Here is a 27,969-nt window from a genome sequence, read left to right as displayed (position 1 = left end):
CGCCGAGCGGGGGCCGGGGGCGGGCGGGTCCCGCCGCGCTCCCGGTTCGAGTCCCGGCCCGGCCCGGCCCGGCCGCGATGAACGAGGCGGTGTCGCGGCAAACGCGGGAGACCCTGGGGCAGGTGATCCGCAAGCCTCCGCTCACCGACGCGCTGCTGAGCAAGCCGCCCTTCCGCTACCTGCACGACCTGATCAGTGAGGTGGGTGTGTGGGGCTGAGGCACCCGCGGGGCCTCCCCCGGCTGTGTGGGGCGTGCCCGGAGCGCTGCGTAAATCACGGGGGTTTGGGGTGGGAAATCACGGGGTTTTGTGGGATTTGGGGGGTTTGGGGTGGGAAATCACGGGGTTTTGTGGGATTTGGGGGTTTGGGGATGGTATTAGGGTGGTTTTGGGGGTTTGGGGTGGGAAATGAAACGGTAGGAATAGTGTTAGGCGGGGTTTTGGGAAGGAGTTGTTCCCTGTGAGGGTGGGCAGGCCCTGGCACAGCGTGCCCAGAGCAGCTGTGGCTGCCCCTGGAAGTGTCCCAGGTTGGACACTTCTCTGATATTCTCTGATATTTCACTGGGATGGTGAAATATCAGAGAATCCCGCAATCGCTGAGGTTGGAGAAGCCCCCCGGGATGTCTGAGCGCAGCCTGTGCCCGATGCCCACCGTGTCAGTGAGTGCCACGTCCAGGCCTTCCCTGGGCACCGCCGGGCATGGGGACTGCACTCCAATGCCTGACCCCCCTTTCCATGAAGGACACATTTCCTGCTGCCCCAAAGGGTTTATTGAGCTTTAAATGTTCTTGGCTTACCCCGTTTCTTCTGTTTTTAGGTGATCAGAGTGACGGGTTTCCTGCGAGGACTTTACACAGATTTCGAGTTGAAGTCAGATAATGTCAAGGTGGGCATGGGACTTCCTTATTTATTCAGCTTTCGGTGTTTTTTGCAACTTGCCACAAGGTTCTTTTGGTCTTCTCTGTGTTCAGCACCAAGGAGCTGTTGTTATTTTTGTGAAGAAGTTCAAGTTTTCTGCCAGTGGGTTAAATTATACTTTCCATGGGGTGAACACCTATAGATCGGTGTGCAAATTTTTGGTTTTAAAAAGTTCTGTGGTCTCTCAAGAGAATCCATGTCCCTAAACTTACTGCTCTATATGTGTGTACATACAAACACATATCTATATGGTATATAGATATATACATTAAATATCTATGTAATCAAGTATTAAATATCTGTGTTTAATATCCCAGGACTCACCTGTCTAGGATATGCATTCCACAGGAGCTTTATTGCAGTATAAAACTGGCTGATTACTGAAGGAGGAGGTTAATGCTATTACTGAAAACTCCTTTTCTTAAGTCCAAGGGTGACTTTACTCTCTCTGTTTGCTGCTTCCCCGTGATTTTTGGCTGAGCTGATGCAGAGTTCCCCAACTCCCAGCCTGATTTGGGAGCTTTGGTTGCTGATTCCTGGCAAACAAAGCAGTTTTTGTGTGTTGCCACTTAGGCAGCTGATCCCATGGTGTTTGTTTAACATAGCAACTGAAGTGTGAGCTCTGACTTCTCATCCCTCCAGCCAGCTCTTGCACATTTTAGTCACTGATTAATCCATGTGTTTATTGCTGTGACTGCTCCTGCTGCTGTCAGGATAACTAAAATTAAGTCATTTATAACTGAATTGTTGGGTTTTTTTTGATAGTGTCCTTGTTGGCCCAAAAATCAAATTTCCCAGCAGCTCCTGAGCAGGTCTTTGCTGCATCTGTGTGCTGCTACTTCTCTGAGAATTTCTGTCACACATTTCTTTCACAGGCCATGAGTCCATGGGGTTTTCCCAGAGCTCAGGCAGAGGAGATCAAAAAATCCTGGACTGTGGGGAAAAAATGTCTCAACCTTGAGTTCCTCTTCCAAAAACTGGTCAGGAGGAAGATTTCGGCTGCTTCCTTGCTGTGATCTCTTTTGGAGTTGTAGAAGATCAGGAGAATAATTTTTATCTGAGTAATCAATAGGAGAGAGCTGTAAGGAGGACTGAAATCATGAGGATTCCTTAATTGTGAGGACTTCTGTGAAATTTCATTTGGCTTTACTTCGTTTATTTGGTCTCTTATTTTTTACTTCTGATTTTATGTAATCGCTGGAAGACATCATCTCTATTGAAGGGCAGTTGGGGCAGGTTGTTTGTGAAGCAGAATTGTGAAAATAGAACAATCATGATAATAATTGTGGAGATAAAAGTTTCTCTTAATTGCTGTTTTACCAGGATAAGGATTCCAAAATCAACTTCCTTCAGAAGGCCATTGATGCAGTTGTGATGGTGACAGGAGAGCCACTGTCAGTGAAACCAGCACGAGTTGTGGCTGGACACGAGCCTGAGAAAACCAATGAATTCCTGCAGGCAATTGGGAAGTGCTGCTTGAACAAGGTAGGACAGAATGGCACAGATTTCATGCACACAGGGAACAGGGACAGGAGGAGAGGAACAGCCTCAGGACAGGCTCAGGGTGGACAGCAGCAGGAATTTCCCCATGGAAAGGGTGCTCAGAGATTGAAGGGGCTGCCCAGGGAGGTTTGGAGTCTCCATCCTTGGGGGTGTCCAAGGAAAACTTGGATGTGGCACTCAGAGCTTTGGGGATCAGTCACAGCTTGGATTCTGTGACCTTGGAGATCTTGTCCAACCCAAATGATTCTGTGTCTTAATTATCCCTCTGCTGTGATTAATTGCACAGCAGAAACATTTTGTCACCCCTTAGCAGCAGCAGGTAGAGAGTTCATGATCTTTAGCAAGATTTGAGCCAGCTTCCCACACAAATGCATTCTGAATATTAAAGGTTTTATCATTCACTGTTGTTCACTTTATTTGTTTGTCTTCTAATAACATTTCTTAGATTTGAAGCACAAAATGAAGCCCCAGAACCTTTAAAATTTTGGGATACAGATGCGTTACTTATACAAGCAGTTGCTTACCTTTGGCTTTATCTGCTTTCAGTCAAATCTCTTAATTGTGGAATGAAAGTCATTCTTCCACTGTGCTTTTTTGATTATGGAAATACAATAATGGAGACATTTGATAACTGGTTAAAAACAACTGCAGAGCCTGTTCTTACACAGAATTATTGCATTCTTTCATGGAATTATGATGTTTTTACACTGAATTGTTGCATTCTTAAAATAATAATTGCTACATTAATTATGTAATGAAACAATTTACTCATTTCAGCGGTGTTTTTCTGTTCCTTGCAGCTGTCCAGTGATGCTGCTGTAAAAAGAGTCTTGGCTGGGGAAAAAGCTGATGCTAAGGGGAAACCTCCACCCTCTAAACCTCAACATAAAGAAAGCAGAGAGCCCAAAGCAGAAGAACAAAAAAGCCATAAGGATAAAGAGGTAGCATTGGCATTTTTTGGGGGGTACTGGGGTACCATGATTTATTTGTTTGGGGTATTTTTAGCATTTTTGTGTTTGCAGAGGCACTGTGTGATTGAGTTGCCTTGTGTTGGAATTAATTTTTGGTGTTTGCTTTCTTTTTAGAGCAGGAGAGACACCGAAATTAAAGAGAGAAGCCCCAGCAGAGACAGAAAACCCAAGGGAGATTTGAAAGAGAGCAGAGAAAGAGAAAAGGAGAGGGATAAACAGAAGAATAATGAAGAGAGGCACAAAGAACCTGAAAGAGACACCTCAAAGGAAGGAGAAAAACAAGAGAGGGAAGGAGGCAAAAGCAGAACAACCAAGCAAGGAAGAGAAACAGAAAAAACCAAAGGAAAAGGAGACCCAGAGCGAGGAGAGGACCTCAGGCAAGATAAAGGACAGGAAAGAGAGAAAAGACATGAGGGAGGAAGAGAAAAGGACAGGCTGAAAGGAAGAGACAAAGACAAGGCCAGGGAAAGAGAAGGAGAGAAAGACAGAGAGAGAAGAAAAGATCGGGACAGAGAAAAAGATGGGGAGCACCTCAGGGAACATGGGAAGGAGAAAGCAGAGAAAAAGGTAATTGAAGTGTTATTTTGGGGAAGAACTTTCCCCACACTGTGGATGGGACTGTGTTTGTTCCAGTGGCCTTCCATGTTTGTATTCCTGCTCTTCCAGCAGGAAAAGACCTTGTTCCAAAGCCCTGCCATGGGCAGGGACACCTTCCACTATCCCAGGCGGCTCCAAGCCCCAGTGTCCAACCTGGCCTTGGGCACTGCCAGGGATTAAGGGGCAGCCACAGCTGCTCTGGGCAGTGCCAGGGCCTCAGTGCCCTCCCAGGGAACAGTTCCTAATTCCCAATATCCCATCCATCCCTGCCCTCTGGCAGTGGGAAGCCATTCCCTGTGTGCTGTCCCTCCAGGCCCTTATCCAAGTCCCTTTCCATCTTTCTTGTTGGCTCCCTGCAGGTGCTGGAGACCTTCTCAGAGTTGGGACTGAATGGTCTTTAAGGTCCCTTCCAACCCAAAACCAGTTTAGGATTCCTGGATATTCTAAGGATTATAGGCCCTAAACTGCCCTGAGAGCCACCTCTTCATTGCCTTTCTTTTTGTTACTCTTCTATTTCCTATTTCTCTAAAGATTTCCTATTCTGCCTTTCTATTCTGTTGGTAGAAATTCAGGACTGATGCTTCTCCTGAATCTAAACCAGTTCATTTCTTTCCAGCCCTCAGATTCTGAAGAATCCATGCACAGAAAACCACAGAGGCCAACTAAAGACAGCAAGTGCCAGCCAGACACTGAGGTTAGTAATGGAGGAGGTAGGAATAACCCAAGTGTTGCATTTTGATTTGGGAATCTGCTCAAAAACAATGTAGGGTTGAAAGGTGGGTAAATGGCAAGTTTTAGGGCTGGGTAATACATGAAATAGAGGCTTCCCTGGGGTTTTTTGTTGTTGTTTATTTATTAAAAGTTTCTCTGAGCTTGGACCAAAAAAAAAAAGTCTACTCAGTTTATTTTATTTTGCAGATTTTATTTCTGTGTATTCATATTTTGGACACTTAGGATCACAGACTGGTTAGGGGTGGGAGGAACCTTAGAGTTCATCTTTTCCAACCCCCTGCCATGAGTTTTCTTCATTCCTCAGAATCTTTCATGGAAAGCTGATAGGGTTTTTGTATTTGTTTCTGAATTTTAGCAGAAGTGACTGTTTTGGAAAGAGGAGGAGTGCAGTGTTGTTTCAGGTTCCATGGTTTGCAGCTGGAGGAGCAGCTCTGCACAGGAGCTGCTGCTTGTGTCACCACTGCGCCTCCATCTGCTGCTTCCTGATGACCTGAGGCAGTTTGGGGAATTATGGAGCCACGTGGCCAAATGTTTAAAGGGGGAGACTTCAGTAAATGAAGCTAAAGCAGCACAGGCTGAGGAAAAAGCAGGCAGGATCCCAACTCTAGCAGGACTCTCTGGGCCCACTGTCATTATTGTGCCTTCCCCCATGAGATGACAAATTTATGGCTCTTCCTTGACTCCAGTCCAACCAAACTCTTTAAGTTATTGGCACTGGGAGGGAGAGCTTATAAAAGAGTTTTTTGGTTTTTGTTTTAGCCTCCAGCAAATATTCGTGGCCAAGTCAAACTTCCTGCAAATTGGGTCTCTAATGGAAATTCTGAGCCTCATCCCAAGCTCTCATCGTGCTCTTGGGCACCACAATAATGCAGCAGGGCAGTAAAGTTTCATTTCCCCTCCTAAGTGCTTTTGGGAGGGATTCCAAGGCTTTGGAATTATTACCTGAGATCCAGAGGACATTCCTGCCTCTGCCTGCCTGCGTAACAAGGGAGGCTGCTCGTTTCTGAGATGATGAAAACACAAACCTGAGAGCAGAGCATGACAAATGTCAGAACTTCAAAGCTGGGGAAGGGAGAGGTGACAGGAAAACGTGCCCAGTGAATTTTGGGAGCTGGGATAGCTGCACAAAGTGATTTAGAGGGAACTCCAGCAGGAAATCATTGGAAATTGCATCTCATGGAGTGGGGTTGATCTTCTGGTCTTCCCAGGAGTTTCCCAGCCTTTATTTCCAGGGATTTACCCCAATTTAACCACTGTGGCTCCACCTGAGTCACATGGCAGGGAAACAAAATGGATTCAAAAGAAGGCAAACAACTTTCTGTGTGCATGAAGGATTATGAATCTTATTTTGTGGTCTCTGTTGCAGAATTAACAAATCTTCAGCATCTCTCTTTAGCTTTTTACATGTATTTTTTTTCTATAGAAAGTTACAGAATATATCTATTCATTATAATAGAAGTGAAACAGTTTGAGGCAGTACCCACAAGTCATTCACTGTTTTTTCCCCTCAGGATTAATCTCTTAACTTTTTACTGCATTTACTTTAGAGAACAGATCCATTTAGATTTTTTTTTAGTATTCTACATGTACAGCAAATCTGTCACTTAAAGTTTAGTCCCTGACTTTGCCTAATGAGATTTTCTCTATGCAAATCTCAGTTTTTCTTGCTGCTAATTATTGATGCCAGCTTTCAAATTACTTAATACTGACTTTTTTAATAATTTAAATGTAATTTTTCTGTTGCTAAAGAAACTCTTTGTGTTACCCAGTGTGCAGTAGTCATCACACGGGTATCCATAATTTTCTGGAGCTAGAAGAAAGCAGGGATAAGTAGGAATTAAGAGACATTTGGCTACCACATGGCAATCAGAAGCTGCCTCAAGGCTGGCTCTTGCATCCTGCAGTTTGGGATCAGGGTTGAGTCGTGTTCTGTTCACTCTCAGTCCATCTCAGGGAAAAATCAGATTTAAAATGGCCTTTTGGACCTTCTAAATAATAAAGATCATTATTGTTTAGACTTGACAGGAGGTGGGGGAGGTCACAGAGCATCTGGTGCTGGAAGTGCCTGCAGAACAGGTAAATCATTTCCCCCTGAGGCCAAACACCTTGGAGAAGTCTCTTCCATGTTTCCCATGGCAGCTGGAGCTCTTGGCTAGAGCTTTCTGTAATATCCTGTCATTTCTGGCCACTTGCAGAATGGGTTTGCATTTGCCCTGAAAACCCCATTGCTCTGGAAGTGGTCACTTCAAGCAGCCTCTAAGTCCTGCCTAATGAACTTCTGTTCCTCTTGGAACTTCGTTAGGTTATGTAATGAAAACTGTGGGATTAAAAAAAGGACAGCAGAATCACTTCATGGAAATCTGCAGGATGTGGCTAAACCATTTCTGTTCTGGAGCTGGGAGTGTCCCTTTCTCTTTGGTGTCACTACACCAGAAATCCATCCTTTAAATTGCTTTTAAAACAGAGATTTTCCTCATCTCTTTATATTTGAGCAGTTTTAATTTGCACAATCTAATAGCAATAGAACATCATCTTCTGAGATTTTAGATGAGGAAAAGAGAATTGATTGATATTTTCCTAACAAATCTTATCAGCACAGCACTCAAACTGGCCTCAGCAAGTGGAGATCTTTCCTTGTATGTGGTTTATTTATATAAAATTATACCTGCACACTTTCTATTGTAGAGGTAGAAAGATACCTCCTGGCACTGTGGATTTAATTAGAAGAAAAGTACTGTGGAGGGTTGATGGAATGAAATTGCTGTTCACAGACTTAATTCTTATTTATTATTAGAGAACCATCAGTAGAGCTGATGAATTACAGGGGGGAATCACAGTGGCTTATTTTGTAATGAGCTCTGAAACACCAGCAAACATTTTCTTCTGTCTTAAAGTGAAATTCAGCCTCTTTAAAGGTTAATAATGAGGACAAAGCAGCAGCCTGGATGGTTTGCAGAAGGCTCTGGATCCTCTCCACGTGGAAACATAATTACTCAGGACTGGGAAGCGTGCATGCATCCATCAAGGATTCTGCTGTAATGTGTTTTTCCAGCGTGGTGTGAGATGAAGTGCAAGATTTCCCTTTAATGGCTCTGGTGGCTGCTTTTCAAAGTCTTGAAGGGGAATAACCTCTTTTATCTCCCTTTGGAAAGCCCCCCCAATCATAAATATTGTGGGCTTTCTGTTTTGGTGTGCTGCCATAGTGAGTAAACGTCAGCTTTCACCCTGCACCTGCTGCCAGGCTGCACATGTGGCTCCACAAAAATTCTCTTTGTAGCCACATAAATAAATGACCAAATCCCCTCTTGCAGCAGCCTCAGCACCTATTGGCAGCCCCCTCCCCACCTGTGCTAATAATGACCTCACCCAGAGAGCTGCTGGGGCTGCAGTGTGCCAGATGTGCTCCTGATGGGATAAGAGCTTTCTTTCCCCTTCTTCCATAGTGTTGGGCTTGTGGAGGTTATTATGGAGAATTAAAATTAAGATGAACCACTTCAAGATTGGAATTCTGTCTGGTTTTCCTTAGAACATGCCAGAATTTGTAAAGAGCAAAAACACTTCTGGTGGAAGGATTCCCTGCCCAGGCCAGGGAGTGGAAGGGGATGAGCTTTAAGGTCCCTTCTACTCAAACTATTCTTTGATGGCAAAAAACAGCAGAATTTGTGATTCTCAGGTTATCAATGGAGGTCTTTTCCAACCTTAATGGTGATCAGCAGGGCTGACAAAAAATCTTGCATGAAAACTGGAAAAAATAAAGCACATAAGGAAGGAGATCTCGGGAGGTGCTAAACGTATTTCAGGATTTGGGATATCAGGCAACATTTTTATCCAGGGAAGTTGCCATTTAAGTAATGGACTGGGCAAACCTGGTAGCACAATTTTTTAAATCCTTGCTTCTCTTTTGGAATGAAGTCTAAAAGATTTTGCAGCAGGTCAAAGAGGAGCTGTGTATCTGATGCAGCTGAAACACAGAGGTGATTGTAGGAATCGTCCTCCTTTTTATAACCATTTTATTCCACAAGGTTGGATACTCTTAGTTCCCATTTGGAAGTTGTTTTTCCATCACATAAGTTCATGTGAAAGAAAACAGCTGGCATTTATCCAGGAAAAAATATCCACAGGCTGTGAGGGAAATAAACTCAACATAAACGCTTGGATCAATTCTTGGGTCAATATTTTTGCTCTGTATAATGCTTAGAAAAGCAACACAAGGAAGTAAATTTCAGATATAATGATACAATATTTAGATCTACTGTTATATAAATTTCTGACCATTTATTGTTTTGTTTTGTATTGGTTTTTTTCCAGAATGAAGCTCCTGCAAGGATATCAAAGCAGCCTTCAGTAAAAGCATCAAGGCATCCCTCCAAGCCTGGAGGAGAAGGTAACCACAGGGAGGATATTGTTATTTCTGTCAGATATCCTGCAGGGTTATTGAGTAGGAATAGCAGAGATACTGAAATATCCCTGTTTATTATTGCCAGGGTTTGGTTTGTACTCCCAGCCTGCATTTGTGAATCCAAGAGGCAATTTTCCTGCCTGGATTTGGGATACAGGAAGTGAGATTCAGTTCAGTTTGCTCTCTTTCCCCGCGCACAGTTGCAGACAGAAATTCAGCCTGCTTTTGGTAATTTCTGTGTAATTACTCTCTAAATGAGCTTCTGGACTTGTCTGCAACTATTTCTGACATGTATCATTTGTTAAATGTTTACAGCAGAGCAAAGTGAAGGTTGAGATGTTTTTAATTTGGTTTAATAGACAGTTGGTCCAGACTGTCCAAATAAATTATTTCTCTGTGGAGGTGCTTCCTTGCAATTATGATGTTGCACTTTGTGTTTATTTCATTAAGTTATTGTTAAATGGTTCATTCTCTTATCCCCCTACATTTTCCCCAAGTTGTTTTTTCCCTAAGTTGTACCTTCCCTTAAAGCTGTCCCTCAAGGTTTTCCCCTCCTGTTTAGTCCATTCCCTGCCTGTCAAGGTGACCCTGCCCCTATTTCCCAGCCTCTCAAGGTGACCCTGCCCCTCTTTCCCTACCTCTCAAGATGACCCTGCCCCTCTTTCCCAGCCTCTCAAGGTGACCCTGCCCCTCCTTCCCAGCCTCTCAAGGTGATCCTGCCCCTATTTCCCAGCCTCTCAAGGTGACCCTGCACTCTTTCCCAGCCTCTCAAGGTGACCCTGCCCTTCTTTCCCTGCCTCTCAAGGTGACCCTGCCCTTCTTTCTCTGCCTCTCAAGGTGATCCTGCCCTTCTTTCCCTGCCTGTCAAGGTGACCCTGCCTTTTTTCCTGAATGTTCCCTGCCACTCATGCCTGGGCCAACCCCTGATTGAAACACCCCCTTGCAAATCCCCTGATCCACGAGGCCCCATTGGCCCATGTGTCTTTTTCCTCTCCTGCCCCTATCCCGATTGGTCCCACAGTGTTGATGCAATCCCCTTGCTCCACCCTTGAAATCCCCCTGTTGGTTGGTTTTCTGGATCCACCTCCTGGTTTGTAGCTGTATTTAAACCCTTGCCCCGAGGTGCTTTGGGTTTTTCTGCCTTACCTCCTTCACCTGGAGTAAACTTTGCCTGTGGAACCTCAAGACAAAGAGCCTCCTCCTTTGCCTGTTCCTTTCGTGGCTGTAGCAGTGTGCACTGCACAGTTTGCAGCTCTATGGGCACACCCCAGTGGGTACACCCCAATCCCCAGCTGTTCCCCACTCCTGTACTGGCTACCAGAGTGTTCAGAGCTAGCCCAGGTTCTGGTGGGCTTCAGCATTGTGTCACCAACTTCTGTAGTTCAGCCTTTAAATATTGTGTTTACACACTGACTGGAAAGTGGATTATTTTCAGAATATCCCAAATATTGCACATCAGGAGGAAAGGAATCTTAGCTTAGCACTGCCATCCCTTTGTGTAGGAAGACAAGAGGAAGAGCCTGGAGAAACTCCTGGATGAGGAATAAAAGTGGCTTGTACCCAGAGCTCAGACAGCAGCAGTGGAACTGCAATTTCTGTTTGTATTTCAGTGCCTTTCCCCCTCCTCTTATTTCTCTGATTGGTCCTAATTTCCTTTCAGTGCTTTGTGCCCCTGGTATTTGAATCCTAAAGAAGAAGAATAAAACAATAAATCGCTTTAATATCTCTGTTCAGAAGATTCAGTGACACCTGTGAATTGATGCCTGTTAATAACAGCCAGTTCTGGTTAAAAATTGGTGCATGAAAATCTTCATGCACTTAATTTTCCAATCTCATTATTAATAATTTATATAAAGAGATCATGTGTTGCTGGATGTCTTCCCAAGCTCCCACTTTTTTTTTTTTTTTGGATTTCTGTTTTAGGTTTCCATGTGTCTGAGGCAAAATATTGGAGTTATATCAGTCCTGCTTTCAGGATAATGAATGGCCTTGTTTAGGCACCTTAAATATGTTGGAAACGCCCCCCCTGTATGTGTGTTAATTTAGGAGCCTCATTCCAGTTGGTGCTAGAAAATTGAAATTTTTATGTCACGTCTCCTGTGCTGTGAAGTCTGAGTAATTTGGCAGCTGAAAAACCCCTGTCTGGATTCCATTAAAACTGCAGCCTTATTTTACTACTTTGTGATCCTTAGCTGATCCTATAACTTCTTTTATTTCCCAAAATTTCAATATTCATTTTATATGGCACTAAACTGTAAGGACCAGACACGTTATATTTATGGGATTGTCCCTTTAACACCAGAATCCAGTTTTCCTGATAAGTTTAATACAGGGAATGACTTCAGTAAAATGAGTATTTTAAAATACTCCTCTTTCCTGATGTAGCACTCAAACTGTAGTTTATCAGAGCCAGCAATATTTTGGGGCATTGCCCCTCTTTCTTTTCTGACACAGTGGGCTTGCCACAGGTGAATAATCCACAGAGTTGGAAAACTTTCTGGGGCTTTCTGATGCATGTTGCACACTGGTGGTGATGATCAGAGCTTTCTGTTTTATCTTATATTAATTGGAAATAAATCAATGTGCAACAGGAGGCAGATAAATTACAGAGGTTTATACTGAATATTTCAGCTTTCAGGAGTTCAGTCAGCACCCATTTAAAAAGTCTTTGTGCACCTTGAATGTGATTTATTGACACTGAAGAGGGTTTATTAAACTAGGGTAGCCCTTAAAGAAGTCCTAGCAGGTATTTAGCATGGCTTTTTATTTTGGATTTTTATTGGCTCTTGGGTTTCATTTGACTATAAACTGTTTTGTTACAGGAGCTGTGGACACGAGGAGTGTGGCAGATGGGATTTCAGAGGATGGTGCTGCTGAGCTGCAGGAGAAAAATGAACCAGGCCTTGCAGAAAAACAGAAGGGTAGGGAAAGTTAAAGGGTGGCTGCCATGGAAAGCCCAGCTGGAGTGTTTGGGTCAAATCCATGCATGGATGGATGTAAGGAGGTGATTTACACTTAATCCAAGTGCTGCTGTCTGTTTTAATCACATCTGATTCATGAAAAATGTCCATCCCCTGATAAAGCAATTACTTTTCCTTTTCCTATTCTTCTGTTTTCCAAGAGGCAATTGCTGCACCTGAATCCCTTGGTGACTTGTTCTCTGTAACAAGGGAATCTTTGAACGTTGCCTTTTTGTGAAACTATTTGGGAGTCTCAGCGTTTGCATTTTACAGGATTCCAGAGGAAAATTCCATCGCTGCATTCTTTCTTACTCCTCCATTTCCCCCCCAAGCTGGATATTGCTCCCAAGACATGGATGTGGATCCAGCTACAACACACACAGAGCCATGGAAGCAAAGTGCAGGAGGAGGAGCTGAAGTTGCAGCAAAAAGCTGCATTTTTGTTCTCTCCAGCTGCAGATGCTTGAGCTGGTTGGGAGGATGGATCCCATGGATATGGGAGGTGTTCCCAGCCCACCTTTGGCCTTCAGGGCCTCATGGCTGTGGCAGCCTAATGAAATATGGATGGATGGCCAAGACATTTGTGTGACCTTCCCCATCTGGGAGAATTTGCATGTGAATTCCCTTTCATCTCTTGGAGCTGTCTTGTCCTTTGGAATGCATCTGGGGTGGAAAAGAAATTTATGGTATAATTGGGATGGATGTAAGAGGAGTACCCCCAGGTTCATTGTGGATTTGGATTGGATCCCCTGGTGATTTAAGAACCAAATATTCAGGATGAGAAGAATAATGAGGGTTGGAAAAGATCTCCAAAATCATCAAGTGTTTTTTACCATTACCATCAAGCTCAACCTTTATTTTATTGACTGATCTTGTTTTTCAGTTTTATTCACCAAGGCACTGTAAACCCCTCATGTTTTAGGTTCAGGACCTTTAAGATCCAAATCCCAGCCACTCCATGAGCCCAGGATTATAAAACATTGTTTATTAGCTGAAGTAAACTGATTTTCCTGGATCTTTTAGAGCATTATTTCTGTCTGTTTCAGTTATATTTTGTTGCAGAGCAACAAGGCTTTGAATCCCAATTTTCCTGGCCCTGGGAGTAGTTCTCAGGTTCTGGATGTAATTCCTGTTGAGTGCTTCATACCTAACTTGATCAGATTGCAGAATAAGTAGAACTTTTCTAAAAAATCAGTCTATTTGTTATTTACAGATTAATTTGCCAGAAACTCAATAACATTCCAATGACAAAAGAGCAGCATCAAACACAGTTGAAAAGTTTTAACAGAAAAAGTGCTTTTTAATAAATCAGCCCTTCTCTAGTGCTTTTTGGGCTTTTTGTGATGTATTATAGAATTTTTGCACATAATTGGGCTGAGTTTAGAGGCTTTGAGTAGACTTTACTCAAGGAGTAGCCACTACCTCAACCAAGAATCCCAGCAGGGGAAGATAAGAGGTTAAGGAAAACAAAAGCATTGACTGAGATGATGTCATTTCACAGAGGGGGGAATTTCACAATATTAAGAAACTTATAAAAATGAAGAAATTTAAGTGGGTTTTTTTTTCAGTGCAGTGCTAAGATTCCAAACACTGTCATAAAAAAATGAGGTTTTCCTGGCCCAGCTAAGCCCCACTTTTATGGTGTTTTGTTTCATAGAAAGAGAAGCGGAGAACGCAGCTCCTGACAAGCCTGAAAATGGGGAAGCACCTCCTGATGTCCCACCTCGGCCTGCCCAAAGGTGTGTTTCCATCCTTTCTTCCCTTCTCAACCCATAAACTGCTCCATGGAGTAAAATTTTGGAGTAAAATTTTTAGTAAAATTTTTGAGGAGAACATTGCGTTTCCTCTGTGCATTCCATAAGAATGGCATTATGGGTGAGGTGAACTCAGTTTTCAATTAGAATGTTTGAAATTATTTTTTTTTGCTCAGCAAAGGCTTGTGTTGCTGTGTTATTGTATTTGCAGGCACCCCCGTGGCAGGGAGAAATGATGAATCTGACTCCATGTTCTCAGCAGGCTAATTTATTACTTTATGATACTGTATTATATTAAAAAATACTATACAATACTAAAGAATACAGAAAGGATACTTACAAAATGCTAAAAGATAATGAAAACTCCTGACTGTTTCCAGAGTCCTGACTCTTCCAGAGTCTCTGCTAAAAAGATAATAATGAAAACTCCTGACTCTTTCCAGAGTCTCTTTTCCAGAGTCTCAACCCAGGGACTGTGGGGGGCGATTTGGGCTGTTTAGGGGAAGGATCAGGAAGTGGTTTAGTTAAAAATGCCAGCTTTGGGAGTTGGAGATGAGGGTTTGAATCCTTTCTTCCTGAGATGGGGTGGTGGGATAACTCTAAGAAGGGGTTTAGTCTTCAATCCTTAGCTTACAAGACCAATGTTTTTATAAACTATTAGAGTTAATTAGAGTTTGGGTAGTTTATTTTCTAGGGTGGCCGCAAGGGGGAATAAAACTAGGATAATTGTGAAGTAAGGGAATGAGGCTAGTTGGCCAGTGATGATGAATGGGTGTTCTGCTGGTTGGCTGCCTGCTCAGGTTAGAATGAGCCCAAACAACTCACAGCAGAATCCAATGGAACAATCACCTGTGGGTAAACAATCTCCAAACACATTCCACATGAGCACAACACAGGAGAAGCAAATGAGATAAGAATTGCTTTCCTTTTCTCTGAGGCTTCTCAGCTTCCCAGGAGAAGAATCCTGGGCGAGGGGATTTTTCAGAGACTGTGAATGCCACACTGTGTCCCTTGTGAAGGTGATTTTTCCCATTCCTGCTGTTCTTGCAGACGGATTCCCCGTCCTGGCAGCGCGAGGCCGGCACCCCCACGAGTGAAACATCAGGAGAGCACTGAGCTCTTAACCCCAGAAAGGTGAGGGATGAGGGATATGTAGAGTGAGGGTATTCCTTGGAGCACACCCTTCCCAGCTCCTCTGGCATCACCAGTTTGGAATGGTCCCCTCATGGTGGAGTTCCCATCCCTGGAGTGTCCAAGGAAGACCTGGAGGTGGCACTCAGTGCTCTGGGTGGGGATTCCTCACAGGTTGGACTTTTCCAGCCTCAGTGATTCTGAGATTCTGTGATGTTTGATGGCTTTTAGCTGAGTTCAGTTTATTCTGATAGATCTCAGTACTTGCATTCAGTCCCCTGTTCCCTGTGTCCCTGGCAGGAGCGGCAGTGCTAAAACAGCCCCGAGCGTGCTCAGGGAGCAGCAGGTTTCTGATGAGGAGGATGAGCAGTTCGTGGTGGAGACAGCAGGGCCCCTGCCAGAGATGCCAAAGGTCTGTTCCTGTTGCAGCTGACTGAACCTTTTTCCATGTTTTGTTTGGAATGTCCAGCCTGGAGAGGAGAAGGCTCCAAGGAGAGCTCAGAGCCCCTTCCAGGGCCTAAAGGGGCTCCAGGAGAGCTGGAGAGGGACTGGGGACAAGGCATGGAGGGACAGGACACAGGGAATGGCTCCCACTGCCAGAGGGCAGGGCTGGATGGGATTTTGGGAAGGAATTCCTGGCTGGGAGGGTGGGGAGGGGCTGGGATGGAATTCCCAGAGCAGCTGTGGCTGCCCCTGGATCCCTGGCAGTGTCCAAGGCCAGGTTGGACACTGGGGCTTGGAGCACCCTTGGACTGTGGAAGGTGTCCCTGCCCATGGCAGGGGTGGAATGGGATGAGCTTTAAGGTCCCTTCCCACCCAAACCATTCCATGATTCCCTGACTTGTTGAAATATCCTCCAGCTGAATATTTTTGAATAGTTCCATATGACAGCAATGCCAACTTTTTGCAACTAAAGCTCTTTTCCTGCATGTGTAGGAGCCAGAAGTGGAGCTGGTTGAGGATCAAAAGCATGGTAGGTTTGCTTTTATGTATATTTGTACAGATCTAGAATCAACCCCTGGGTTTAAAGCAAATGCTGAACACTTAAAGTGCTGAGCAGAGCACTAAAATCCCTCCTGAGGGAAGGAGTTTGCAACGTTTGCAGGAAAACCCAACTTATTTACCCAGGCTTGTTTTCCTGTGCAGCTGGATTTACAACTGTGTTAAGGACACGCTTTCTATGCATCCTCAATGTCAGCAGGATTTAAAATGCTGCATAAAGCTCATAAATTAACATTTCTTCAAGTGTCAGGTACAGCTTGAGATAGGAGGTTGGATTTAAAGACAAGTTCTAGAAAAGCTTGGAAGAAAAAAGGTCGGATAGCAAATACCTTGTGTGTCAGTGTTTAAAATACAAAATAAAATGCTGTTTATGTTGCTCTAAAAATTGTCTGCATTAAAAAAACGAAACAGTTGGGTTTTATTTTATTGTCTGAATGTTTGAAACTGTTAACTATCCATCAATGCTTAGAAAAATCCTGGTTTTTCAACAGGTGGCCTGGTGAAAAGAATCCTAGAAACAAAGAAGGATTTTGAGGCATCACAGAAATCATCGCAGACCACAGACAGGGTGAGGTGGCAGTGGCTTTCAAAGAACTGGGAGATGAGATGTTGCAATTGTGACCTTTTCCTTTGCTTTAAATGTGTTTTATTCCATCTGTGATCAAGCTTTTTCTCTGTCATGTCTTGTCTTGCTTTTGTGATTTTTTTCCACAGTTGAGAAGGGGAAGGTAGGTTTTGTTTTTGCTGAGTTTTGTAGGGTTTTTTTTTTGTTGTTTTGATCACTTAGAAAGTGTGTGGGAAGGATCTAGCAGTGACCACAAACCTGGTATGAGAGGCAGCAAAGGCAGAACACTGAGATGGACTCTTCTGATCCCGTGGAAAGTTTCTAAATCCATTTTGGTGTGCTGGGGAGAGGCACTGAGGCACTGCAGTGATAAAAGTCTCATGAAATTAGACAAGTGCGTGATGTTTTGGGGAGGTGAATGCATTCCATGAGCTCTTACATCTTCCAATCACATGTATTTTAATCTTAATTCAGTATTTTAGGGTTTTCCTACGTGTATGATTTTCAGGAGTGGTCTGTAGTAGTGTTGGAGACCGGCTGTTCACAGAGCTCTGGGAAATCAGTGGTGACTCCTGAAGAGTCTGGGAGCAGACTCCTGTCTGCCTCTTCTGGCTTTCCTTTCTTTTCCAGCACCTTGAGGAGGTTGGGATGGCAGATCTGACTCTTGGGGGGAGTATCCTCCTTTCTGGAGTTTGGGATTGGCTGAGATCCAGGCCTGGAAGAGAATTCCTTTCATGTATTGCAAGGGCTGTGGTTGATGAGCCAAGGTAGGGTTAGGTGGGATTTTGGGAATTAGGAATTGTTCCCTGGGAGGGTGGGGACGCCCTGGATCCCTGGAAGTGCCCCAGCTCAGGCTGGACAGGGCTTGGAGCCACCTGGGACAGTGGAAGGTGTCCGTGCCCATGGCAGGGGGTGGCACTGGATGGGCTTTGAGGTCCCTTCCAGCCCAAATTCCTCTGGGATAATTCTAGAGCTGAAGAAATGAAATCCTTTTAAAAAGAGGAAATCACCTTTAGATTGCTGCCCACAATCTGTGAGGGGTGGTTTTAGCTTTACCCAGCTGGCTGAATTGCATCCATTTGTTAGAAATGTGCTTCTTGTGGTGGCTGAGGTCTCTGAAACACCTCTGGCTGCTTGGCATGAGATTATCCAATGGGAACATTTGCCTGCTTGGTGAAATTCTGCCTTTAGAGAATTGTTTGGAGACAAAGAAGGGTTCCAGGCTGATTCTGGAGCTTCTGCAGCAGCTCCAAAGCTCATTCCTGAGCTGGCACTTGAGACCAAGCCATGCAGCTGTTCCTGTTCCCAGGTTTGTAACTAGATGGTGCTGTTGGATCATCAGTTCCCAGCTCAGTTTGGGAAGAGCTTTAGGAATTCTTTAGTGCTGTCTCTCTCAGCACTCCCTCACCCTGGGCTGCCCTCTTTGGTGGTGTGTCCTGTCCAGCACTGGGCATGGAACAGGATAATGGGGGAGGATTTACACAATCACATGAATTTCAGGCTCAGGAAGCTTCCTCTGGTGCCTGTGCTGCATTTTCTGGTTGGGTTTTTTCCCCTGACTGACAGTAACAAACTAAAACAGTCCCTTTTTAACCCCTTAAATATTTTTAAATGGCCAATTGTGACCCACCACAATCACCATTGAGTCCCATTGCTGGTTTTCAGCCCCTGAAACATTCATTCAGCACTTGTTTGGCTTTTGTTGCACTTTTGAAGCCCTGCTCTGCGTTAGCAGCGCCGAGAATAGAGAACTAATTCTGGAAAAAAACCTGCTGACTTCCTAGTCCATCACATGGAAACCTGCCCCAGCACCTGGAATGGCATGGGAGCTCCTGGCCAAGCAGCTGCTTGCTGCTGCAGGAGGTTCCTCTGTGCTCCTGCTCTTCAGAGTGTGGTGGGGAAGTGGTTGGGATCCAGACAGGAGTGTAGTTCTCCTGAAATTGTGATCTAGACAAGAGTGTGGTTCTTCTGAAATTGTGATCCAGAGAGGAGTCCAGTTCTGAAATTGTAATCCAGAGGGAAGTGTGGTTTTCCTGAAATCCTGATCCAGAAAAATGACATTTTCCTGAAATTGTGATCCAGAAAAGAGTCTAGTTCTGAAATTGGGATCCAGAGAGGAGTGTGGTTTTCCTGAAATCCTGATCCAGAAAAGTGTCATTTTCCTGAAATTGTGATCCAGAGAGGGGTGTGGTTCTCCTGAAATTGTGATCCAGAGAGGGGTGTGGTTCTTCTGAAATTATGATCCAGACAGGAGTGTGGTTTTCCTAAAATTGTGATCCAGAGAGGAGTCTAGTTCTGAAATTGTGCTCCAGAGGGAAGTGTGATTTTCCTGAACTTCTGATCCAGAAAAGTGTCATTTTCCTGAAATTGTGATCAAGGGTGGTTGAAATCCTGATCCAGAGAAGAGTCTAGGTCTGAAATTGTGATCCAGACAGGAGTGTGGTTTTCCTAAAGTTGTGATCCAGAGAGGAGTCTAGTTCTGAAATTGTGATCCAGAGGGAAGTGTGAAGTTTCCTGAAAACCTGATCCAGAAATGTGTCATTTTCCTGAAATTGTGATCTGGACAGGAGTGTGATTTTTCTGAAATTGTGATCCAGAGAGGAGTGTGGTTCTCCTGAAATTGTGATCCAGAGGGAAGTGTGGTTTTTCTGAAATGCTGATCCAGAAAAATGTCATTTTCCTGAAATTGTGATCCAGAGAGGGGTGTGGTTCTCCTGAAATTGTGATCCAGAAAGGAGTGTGGTTCTTCTGAAATTATGATCCAGACAGGAGTGTGGTTTTCCTAAAATTGTGATCCAGACAGGAGTCTAGTTCTGAAATTGTGATCCAGAGGGAAGTGTGATTTTCCTGAAATCCTGATCCAGAGAAGAGTCTAGTTCTGAAATTGTGATCCACAGATAAGTGCAGTTTTCCAAAATTGTGATCCAGAGAGAAGTGTAGTTTTCCTGACAGCAGAGTTGAATGGAAAAGATGATTAAAAATGCTTGGAGTGTGTGACAGGCACTTGACAGTTCAGAAAACAAGAGCTGGAGACACAGCTGAATCCTGGGAAATTATTTTCAAGAATGAAGTTGCTGTGACAGTAAAATTTTAAAAAAACCAACAAATTTCCAACGTGGCCTTGCCTCTGGGAATGCTTCTATTTAATTTGTTTTCCATCAAACTCTCCAGAAGTATCTTCTCCATCAGGATGCAACTCTATTCCAAACTGTGCTGTGCATCACAGAGTAAAATAATGGTACTGCTGCATTTTTGGAGTAAGGTATCCAAAAATCCAGGGAATACTTGAAAGAAAACTTGCTTTGGGAAATTCCATCTTCCCTCTATCTGTCACTAGAATGTTCATCTTCCCTCATTTTATTAAACTATTCAATACATCCAAAAGAAATGAAATATTTTCCCACTTCTATTCATTAGTCTTTAAAGCCTTGATCTTCTGCCAGTTGGGAAAATGAAGAGGGGAAAAAATAGCAGGCTGAGTGCTGGAACTTTTGGTTAATACATTATTAACTCCAGTATTCAGCAAAAAAAAAAAAAAAAAGAATGATCAATGGATCCACCTGATTTATTGGGGATTAATCAACCAGAAATGAGGTGAAGTTGGTGGATTAATGCTTAATCCAAATGTAATGCTGGTGCCCTCTCAGGGATGTTTCACACCTTCCAGCTGCTGATGCCTGGGGAACATTTATTTATGTTAAAAACATTCCTCCAGAACCCTTTCTGTGCTGTGTTTCCCAAACATGCATTTGCTTTTAAAGCAGTTTTAATAAAGGAGAACAGGGGAGAAGGAAAGAAAACTGGGACTTTCATCATCTAGGTTTTGCATGTGCAGAAACTTAAAATAATATACACAATTTTGAGGTCAAACAAAGGGGTCATTCTGAAAATACACAAGATTTTTGCTGCCTTGATTAGCTGTGTTCAGCCTAACAAATTCCTAAAAAAAACTTCCTAAATGTATTTGTTTAGAGTCTAAGCCTCTAATGTCAACCAGAGAAAGAAACAGATGTTCCATTTTGTATTCCACTTCATTTATTTGATGTGTGGAAAAACGTAAAAATCGTAGGCAGGTTATTAAATAGCTGAAGCAAGTGGGATAACAGAATTCCCATCTTTGCACTACCAAAAGGGCTTCAGAAAAGCAGCAGCTTGGAGGCTTCTGGGAGGAACAAGTGATATTGAATAGCTCAGCACCTGGGCAATATTAACTTGAATTAGCAGTGTGGCACATGATGCACTTCAGAGCTGAGGACAGATCTAATCAGTGCTGATTCTGTTTGTTTGCAGAGCTGCAGGTCACTGATTTTTACAGGAATCCATCAGCTGCACATCTGGGCGTGCCCTGCAGGCCCTGCAGTGAATCACAGTGCTGTGTTCAGCAGCTGCAGTCAGAAATGCCAGCAGTTGGGTTTGTGGGGAGGCTCATCCTTCCCACCACAGCCTCCTGCCAGCTTGGTGTGTCCTCAGGAATGCTGACAGGGAAATGGAAGAGGAGGAGTTACCCATGGAAGGGTTTTCACCTCTGTCACATCTCTGTGGATGCTGATGTGTTGCTAATTCAGTGGGAAATCTCTGGTGCAGTTCCTCCAAAACGGGGTTTTTAACCCAGCAGCTGAGCAGCACAGGAGCTCAGATGGAGGGAGGGTGTGCTCCAGTGTCCTCACACTGCTCCCAGCTCTAGGGAACAAAAATGTGCCCCAAAAATGTGCCCCCCAAGGTGTCCTGTCTAAGCTCTGAACACAAAATAGGGTTTTAACCCAGCAGCTGAGCAGCACAGGGGCTCAGATGGAGGGAGGGTGTGCTCCAGGGTCCTCACGCTGCTCCCAGCTCCAGGGAACAAAAATGTGCCCCAAAAATGTGCTCCCCAAGCAGTCCTGCTGCAAGCTGTGAACACAGGAACAGGGCTCTGGCCACTCTTGGGATAATCCTGGTGTCAGGGCTCCTTTGTGCCCCTAACCATGGAATTCCTGTCCTGTGGGGGCACTATAAATCCAGGTGAGACAGCAGATGGATCTGTGGGCACAAAGGATGTGTAAAAGTGGCGAGGCAGCTGTGGTTGCCCCCAGGAGAGCTGCAGAGTGAAAAGGACACAGCACAGGGCCTGCCACGTCTTCCAAGGTGCTGGGGCACAGCCTGGGGAGAGGGAAGCTGTTCAGTACAAGGAGCAGGTTTATTCCAGGTCCTTTTTCACCAGGAAGGGGTGCTCTTTCAGCAGGAAGAGGTTCTGGACAGGGAGTGTGAGGAGAGAGGGAAGGCTGGGCAGAGCTGGCACCAGTGTGGCATCGTGGGTGAATTGGTGTGCTCTGCTGTCACTGATTTCAGCTCGAACCATCTCCTGGCTTGTCTCTGGAGCTGGAGCCAGGCTGGGAGAGCTGGGGGTGCTCACCTGGAGAGCAGAAGGCTCCAGGGAGAGCTCAGAGCACCCAAAGGCGCTCCAGGAGAGCTGGAGAGGGACTGGGGACAAGGGATGGAGGGACAGGGCACAGGGAATGGCTCCCACTGCCGGAGGGCAGGGATGGATGGGAGATTGGGAATGAGGAATTGTTCCCTGGCAGGGTGGGCAGGCCCTGGCACAGGGTGCCCAGAGCAGCTGTGGCTGCCCCTGGATCCCTGGAAGTGTTCAAAACCAGGTTGGACAGGGCTTGGAGCCACCTGGGACAGTGGAAGCTGTCCCTGCCCATGACAGGGGTGGAGTGAGATGGGCTTTGAGGTCCTTTCCAAGTCAGACCATTCCATGATTCTATAATTTTGCTTCGTGTGGTGAATACTGCCCCAAATTTGGAGATTTTTGGAATGACTTCTCCCCAGGCAAGCAGGGTGGGTGTGTGGGTTGGAGTGTGTTCATGGACAGGTGAAAACTCCAGCTCTTTTTGGAAGGATTGAATATGAACTTCAGTTAATGTGGAAGACCACCACCCTCCAAAAAAAAAACCAAAAAGAGATTGAAAAAGATCTCTTGAAAGAGCCATTCTTTTATTTTCTTGTGGAGCCTTCCACCTCAGGAGCAGGTCAGACTGACTCTGGGAAGTGCAGTGATAAAGAACATTGTGTCTCCAACTCCTTGGCCTGTGCCTGAACCCCATACCTGGCATCAGCAAAAAAGCATCCTGTTCATTTGAAATGCTTTAACATTTACTGCTTCCCTCCTGGTTCTGTGAAAGAGTTTCTTGTGGGGATCCCTGGTGGATAGTTAGAATACTTAAAACATAGACTCTGTAAAAAACCAGGAAAAGAAAACACCCTTTATGATCAAAAAAATATATTTTATACAATAAAAAACCCCACTCCACCTCGTTGGTTTTGCACTGGATATATCCCAGTTATTTGTCCAAAATGAAGTTTCTGCCCTGTCCTGTAGAAGGAGGTGGGGGAAATGGTGGAGCTCAATAAAACTGTGATTACTTGGGTCTGTTTTCCTAGTGGGACATAATAACAGTGTTAAAAGGGGCTGTAGAAACTATTGAAATGCTTGATGGATGCCTGTATTAATTTGATTGATATTTAAAAACCTGTTAATTAAAAAAAAAGGAGCAAAGGGGAAGGTGTATAAAAGTAATCAAATGCTGTTTCTTGAAATTCTGGTGGCTTCAGGAGCCTTGTTGATAATTTCCACCTTTTTGATTAAAAAAGAAAATTCCTGCGTTCAGATTTCTCAGGTGGCTGCCCCCGAGTCCACGTGGTGTTCTGCTCCCATTGAGGTAATGGGAAAAGCAGCCTTTTTCCAGCAATCCAAAGCAAACATTTCTCTTGGTGCCTCATGAAAAACACGAAGGAAAGGAAACGTGTTGGGCCTACAGAAGTGATCCAGCCTTTTACACGGGGATAATTTATTGATCCTGGGGCTGTTGGGAAAGGGGAGTTGCTTGAGGTGTAGGGGCTGATGAAAAAGCCTGGAACAATTTGGGTTCTGGCTGGAAATCTCCCGTTCCCCATTTGTGCAGAGTGAGCAGAGGTGGCACTCGGGGCTCGTACCGCCCACGTCGCCGGCTGGGGGAAACCTCCTGCCACCATTCCAGAGATTTTAACCCATAGCTGCAGCTGTGGAGCTGGCAACAGCCTCTAATGCATTTCTCTCCTCTTCATTATTTACAATCAGCTTGACCTGGCAAAGCTTGAGAGCGTCACAGTGATAATTCTGAGCCTGAGCTGTGGAATCGTGGCTGTCCCATCCCTGGAATATCCCAGGCCAACCTGGATGGGCCTGGAGCAACCTGGGATAGTGGAGGGGTGTCCCTGCCCATGGCATGGCTTGGAACTGGATGGGCTTTGAGGTTCCTTCCCACCCAAACCACTCTGAGGTTCTGGGATCATTAGCACAGGTGTTAATGAGACAAAGAAAGAATGGATGGTGATTTTCACAGCTTGAGCTGCTGTGCCTTCTGGTTGGCAAATCTTCCTTGGGAGGAAATCTTTCTTGAAACTTGGGAGTTCTTACACTTCAGTATCACATGTGTTTCAAAGACACTTACTAAATTTTTTTTGTTTTATTTTTAAGCAATCCTATGATGAACCTGTAGGAATAGTATTTATTAGATTTTTATTTCAAACAGTATTTAATAGATTTTTTAGTGTTGTTAAGTTTCAGTTCTTGCAATGCCAGTTGGCCTTGATGATTCTAAAGGTCTTCTCCATCTGTGACAATCCTGTAATTCCATGACTGACTTTGGATGGGATATTTTCTCCTTTGAATCTCACTTTTGAAGTATTCAACTGCACAGAGAACATGCTGGAGTTACAGAGACACTGGAATTAATTTTCAGTATTTACTAATACACTTTAAGAAACTTATTCATGAAAAATACTCCAATTTTTTTTTTTTTTTTTGTTTCACTTGAGCTTTTCAAGCAGATGTGTATTTTAGCCTGGAATATTTCAAATTGTGAGCTGTGTTTGCAGACCTGTGTAGATCTGTATATAGGTATATTCTGTATCTAAGTCATACAATTCTGGCTTGCTTCTTTACTGAATTGTGGGATTTTAATTTCTATTTCATTTTTTATTTTGATCCTGCACTTCCCTGTGGAGGGAAGTGTGGCTGCTTGGTGTGTCTAGGTATGGGAGAGGTCATGCCAGCATTACAAGGATGAGAAAGAGAATGACAGAATCATTTTGGTGGGAAAAGGTCTCCAAGACCTTTGAGTCCAACCTGTGTCTGATGCCCACCTTGTCACCAGCCCACTGCCAGGGCCTTTTCCAGCTTCCCAGCTGCCCCTCCCTGAGCCTGCAGTGTCCCATGGGCTCACAAGGAGCTGGCCCTTGGCCTTGCTGACCCTGGGCCCATGGATCCCTCTGCAGAGCCTTCTGCCCCCCAGCAGATCCACATCCCACCAACTCTGTGTCTGCAGCTTCCTGAGGGTGCCCTCCATCCCCTCAGGCACATCCCTGATAAAGACAAAAATGCTAAACAGAGCTGGGCCCAGTACTGAGCCCTGGGGAACCCCACTGGTGACCAGTCCCAGCTGGATGTGGCCCCATTCCCCACCCCTGTCTGGGCCAGGCCATCAGCCAGGTTTTATCCCTTGAAAAGTGCATTTATCCAAAGCATGGACTGCCAGCTTTTCCAGCAGAATGCCTTGGGAAACACTCCAAAACATGGCATTTGGAAAATAGAAATGAAGCAGCACCAACCCTCAGATAATGGACTGGCTGAGTCTTCTCCCTTCTGAGAGAGCTGGATGTATAATAAATTCCTTATTTTTTGGCTGAGCCTTTGGATAATGGATGGTGGGGAGGAAAGTGGTGAGGGTTTGGAGCACTTAGGAAAAACAAGGGAATGGGATGTCTTCCTGGGGAGCTGTTGGACCTGACAGAGCTCTGCTGATGGGCTGGAGGTGCTTTGTCTGCCTAGCTCACTTGCCAGCCCCATGTGGGAAATGCAGTACTGGGGACTGAGCCTTCCCTCTGCCTTTGGGGGAGCACAGAGCAGGAAAAGGAGTAGGAGAAGAGTCAGGATTGAGAGAGAAGGGTTTGAAACGCTGTGAGATCACAGCTCTTCCATCCCAGAGGACAGCAGAGGCATGGATGGCTCCAGAAAATCCTGTGGCTGGTGGGTGCAATGAGCACCTGCTGCTGCTGCTGCGAGGGAGGCACGGCCTGAACAGGGGAGAACTCGGGGCTGTGTTGTTTCTAACAGCTCAGCCAGCTCTGTGAGGTGACTTCAGCAGCATTTGTCACCTGAGCCCAGCTCCTGCTGAAACCACACAAACAGGAGCCCCGGTGCAGTCAGAAATGCAGCATTTCCTGCACCACGTGTGTGGGGGGGCGGGCAGCAGCCCCCAGCGAGGCTCAGCCTTTTCCCCAAACACATCCCTGCGTGTCCCCAGCCCTGCAGCCAGCCCAGGGCTGCTGAAGTGTGCTTGGCAGGAGGCCCTGCAGCCTCCAGAGCCAGCTGAGCAAACAGCCCAGCTCGCACAGGAAGGGAGGGCAGGAGGGGACAGGGGACAGCTCCCTGTCCCAGCACTGCCACCTCTGTGTTGAGCAGGAATTGTGCCAGGAATCGGTTCACCCTCTGGTTGGGGTGGCAGGGAAAGGCCTTTCTAGTTGTTTGGTATGTAATAAACAGAATTACTTTAAATAAACTCTACTTCAAGCTCTGTGTGTCTGGGTTTGGGAATTTGACCTGCAGGAGTGTTGGAAGGAAGGAAAAAACGAGGGGGAGAAAATCCCAGCAGGCTTTTCCTTAATGGCTTTGCTGGAATAAGATTATTCCAGTGTATTAGCAGTGTGGCATCACTCTGCTCTTTTTACAGCATCCTCGTGCTCCTGCTGGCTTTGCCACTGGAGCAAACTCTTGAGTTTGACTTGCAGTGAGCTGAGGGGCCTCAGGAGCTGCACCACAGAGACCCTGCTGGCTGCACATGAGGGAAAGTAGCACAAGCCCAAATTCCTCTGGAGTAGTGGGGTTTATGGAGGCCACACCTGCAGCATGTATGGTTTTACAGCCCTGAACAGGAGTGCAAGGCAGGGAGTAACCGTGTCTGTTCCAGCTCTGAAGTGCTGTTGTCAGGAGCAGCTTCAGGAGCTGGAGATCCAGACGTGGACAGTGGAGGGAGAGAAGCATCCTGAAGGGGCTGATGCAGAGAACTCAGAGGAGGCTGTGCCCTGGAGGAGCAGAACTTGGTGCTGCTTTCAAAGCTTGTCCAGAAAGGTGTGGCTGCCCCATCCCTGAAAGTGTCCCAGGCCAGGCTGGACAGGGCTTGGAGCAACCTGGGATAGTTGGAGGTCTCCCTGTCCATGGCAGGGGATGGGATGAGCTCCAAGATCCCTCCCAACCCAAACCATTCTGTGATTCCACGATTCTCTCTTCCATTTCAAACTTCCATTTCAAACATTCTCTAGCTCCTTCTCTGTTTGCAATCTCCAAACACCCCTCATTCAGCCTGCAGCCACAGTTTTCCCTCATTCTGATGCTCCCCTGTTTGTCCCTCCTGTTAGGAGAAGCCAATTGTCTCAGAAGCAGCCAGGAAGAGGGAGAGAGACTTGGTAGCCAAAGAGATCGAGAAGTTCCAGGGCTCCATCCAGACTGTGTGCCAGCACGTGCTCAGGCTGGGCAGGATGGTGGATTACATCCAGGAGGACATGGATGCCATGAGGAACGAGCTGCAGCTGTGGCGCCAGGAGAACCGGGAGCACGCTGAGGCTCTGCGCAGGGAGCAGAGGTGAGCTCGTCTCTGGGCACAGATTTTAGGGGCCCTTAAAGCTTAGAAACAAAGTAAATATTGAACCCAGAGCAGAACAGTTGTTCTGGTGTGAAGGACAGTTGGTGAAACAGCTCCTTTGGCCTTGTCTCACACCAGAACACGATGAATCCATCGGCGTCCCTGCCCATGGCAGGGGCTGGGACTGGGTGGGCTTTAAGGTCCCTTCCAACCCAAATTCTGTGTGATTCCATGGAATGCTTCTCAGCCTTTCAGGTATTGAAATGTATTTTCTTGGAGGATTAAATAACCTGAAGCGGCTTGAAAGCTTCCAACAACATCACGTTCCTTGTGTCCCTTCCAGCATCACAGACAGCACTCTGGAACCACTGAAGGCTGAGCTGGCTGAGCTGGAGCAGCTGATGAAGGACCAGCAAGAAAAGATCTGTGCTGCAAAAGCAAACAATTTAAGGAACGATGAAAAAATCCAGAGGATGATTCTTAGCATAAATGTGTCTTCAAGAAGGTGAAGAAGAGGGAAAAGGAATTAAAGAGCCTTAGGACTCACTGACTGACATTGCTACCGAAAAACCAAAATCCAAATAGCAGATATGCCTTGTTCAGCTATAGAATGTTTAAGGACAGAACCCTAAAAATGTATTGAAAAACTGTTATTGCATTGATTTTTAGATGTCGATATTATGCAGGATAAAATGATATCCACTTGAATGCTAAAGTTGCAGAGCTATTAAAAGAACTTTATTTGTTTAACTGTGAGCTGCTGTTTCTCACTTCCAG

General features: G+C 45.3%; 1 protein-coding gene across 1 annotated transcript; it reads left to right on the top strand.

The window, feature by feature from the left end:
• Positions 1-27,945, top strand: TRAF3IP1 (TRAF3 interacting protein 1). Its single transcript, XM_030952312.1, has 15 exons — positions 1-200; positions 817-885; positions 2,241-2,402; positions 3,221-3,361; positions 3,506-3,958; positions 4,605-4,682; positions 9,029-9,104; positions 11,942-12,040; positions 13,737-13,818; positions 14,884-14,967; positions 15,265-15,376; positions 15,901-15,937; positions 16,458-16,534; positions 26,969-27,192; positions 27,536-27,945. The coding sequence occupies exons 1-15, from the start codon at positions 78-80 to the stop codon at positions 27,699-27,701; spliced, it is 1,983 nt and encodes a 660-aa protein (XP_030808172.1). The 5' UTR covers positions 1-77; the 3' UTR covers positions 27,702-27,945.
• Positions 27,946-27,969: the final 24 nt, after the last annotated feature.

Source organism: Camarhynchus parvulus, chromosome 7, assembly GCF_901933205.1.
Source record: "Camarhynchus parvulus chromosome 7, STF_HiC, whole genome shotgun sequence".
Classification (NCBI taxonomy): domain Eukaryota; kingdom Metazoa; phylum Chordata; class Aves; order Passeriformes; family Thraupidae; genus Camarhynchus; species Camarhynchus parvulus.
The sequence above is the reverse complement of the archived record's forward strand: the minus strand, read 5'-3'. Positions and strand labels throughout refer to the sequence as shown.

Coding starts and splice junctions, on each gene's coding strand:
- TRAF3IP1 (XM_030952312.1), top strand. CDS start 78: ATGAACGAGGCGGTGTCGCGGCAAACGCGGGAGACCCTGGGGCAGGTG. Junction 3,362..3,505: donor AAAGCCATAAGGATAAAGAG/GTAGCATTGGCA, acceptor CTTTCTTTTTAG/AGCAGGAGAGACACCGAAAT. Junction 27,193..27,535: donor GCTCTGCGCAGGGAGCAGAG/GTGAGCTCGTCT, acceptor TGTCCCTTCCAG/CATCACAGACAGCACTCTGG.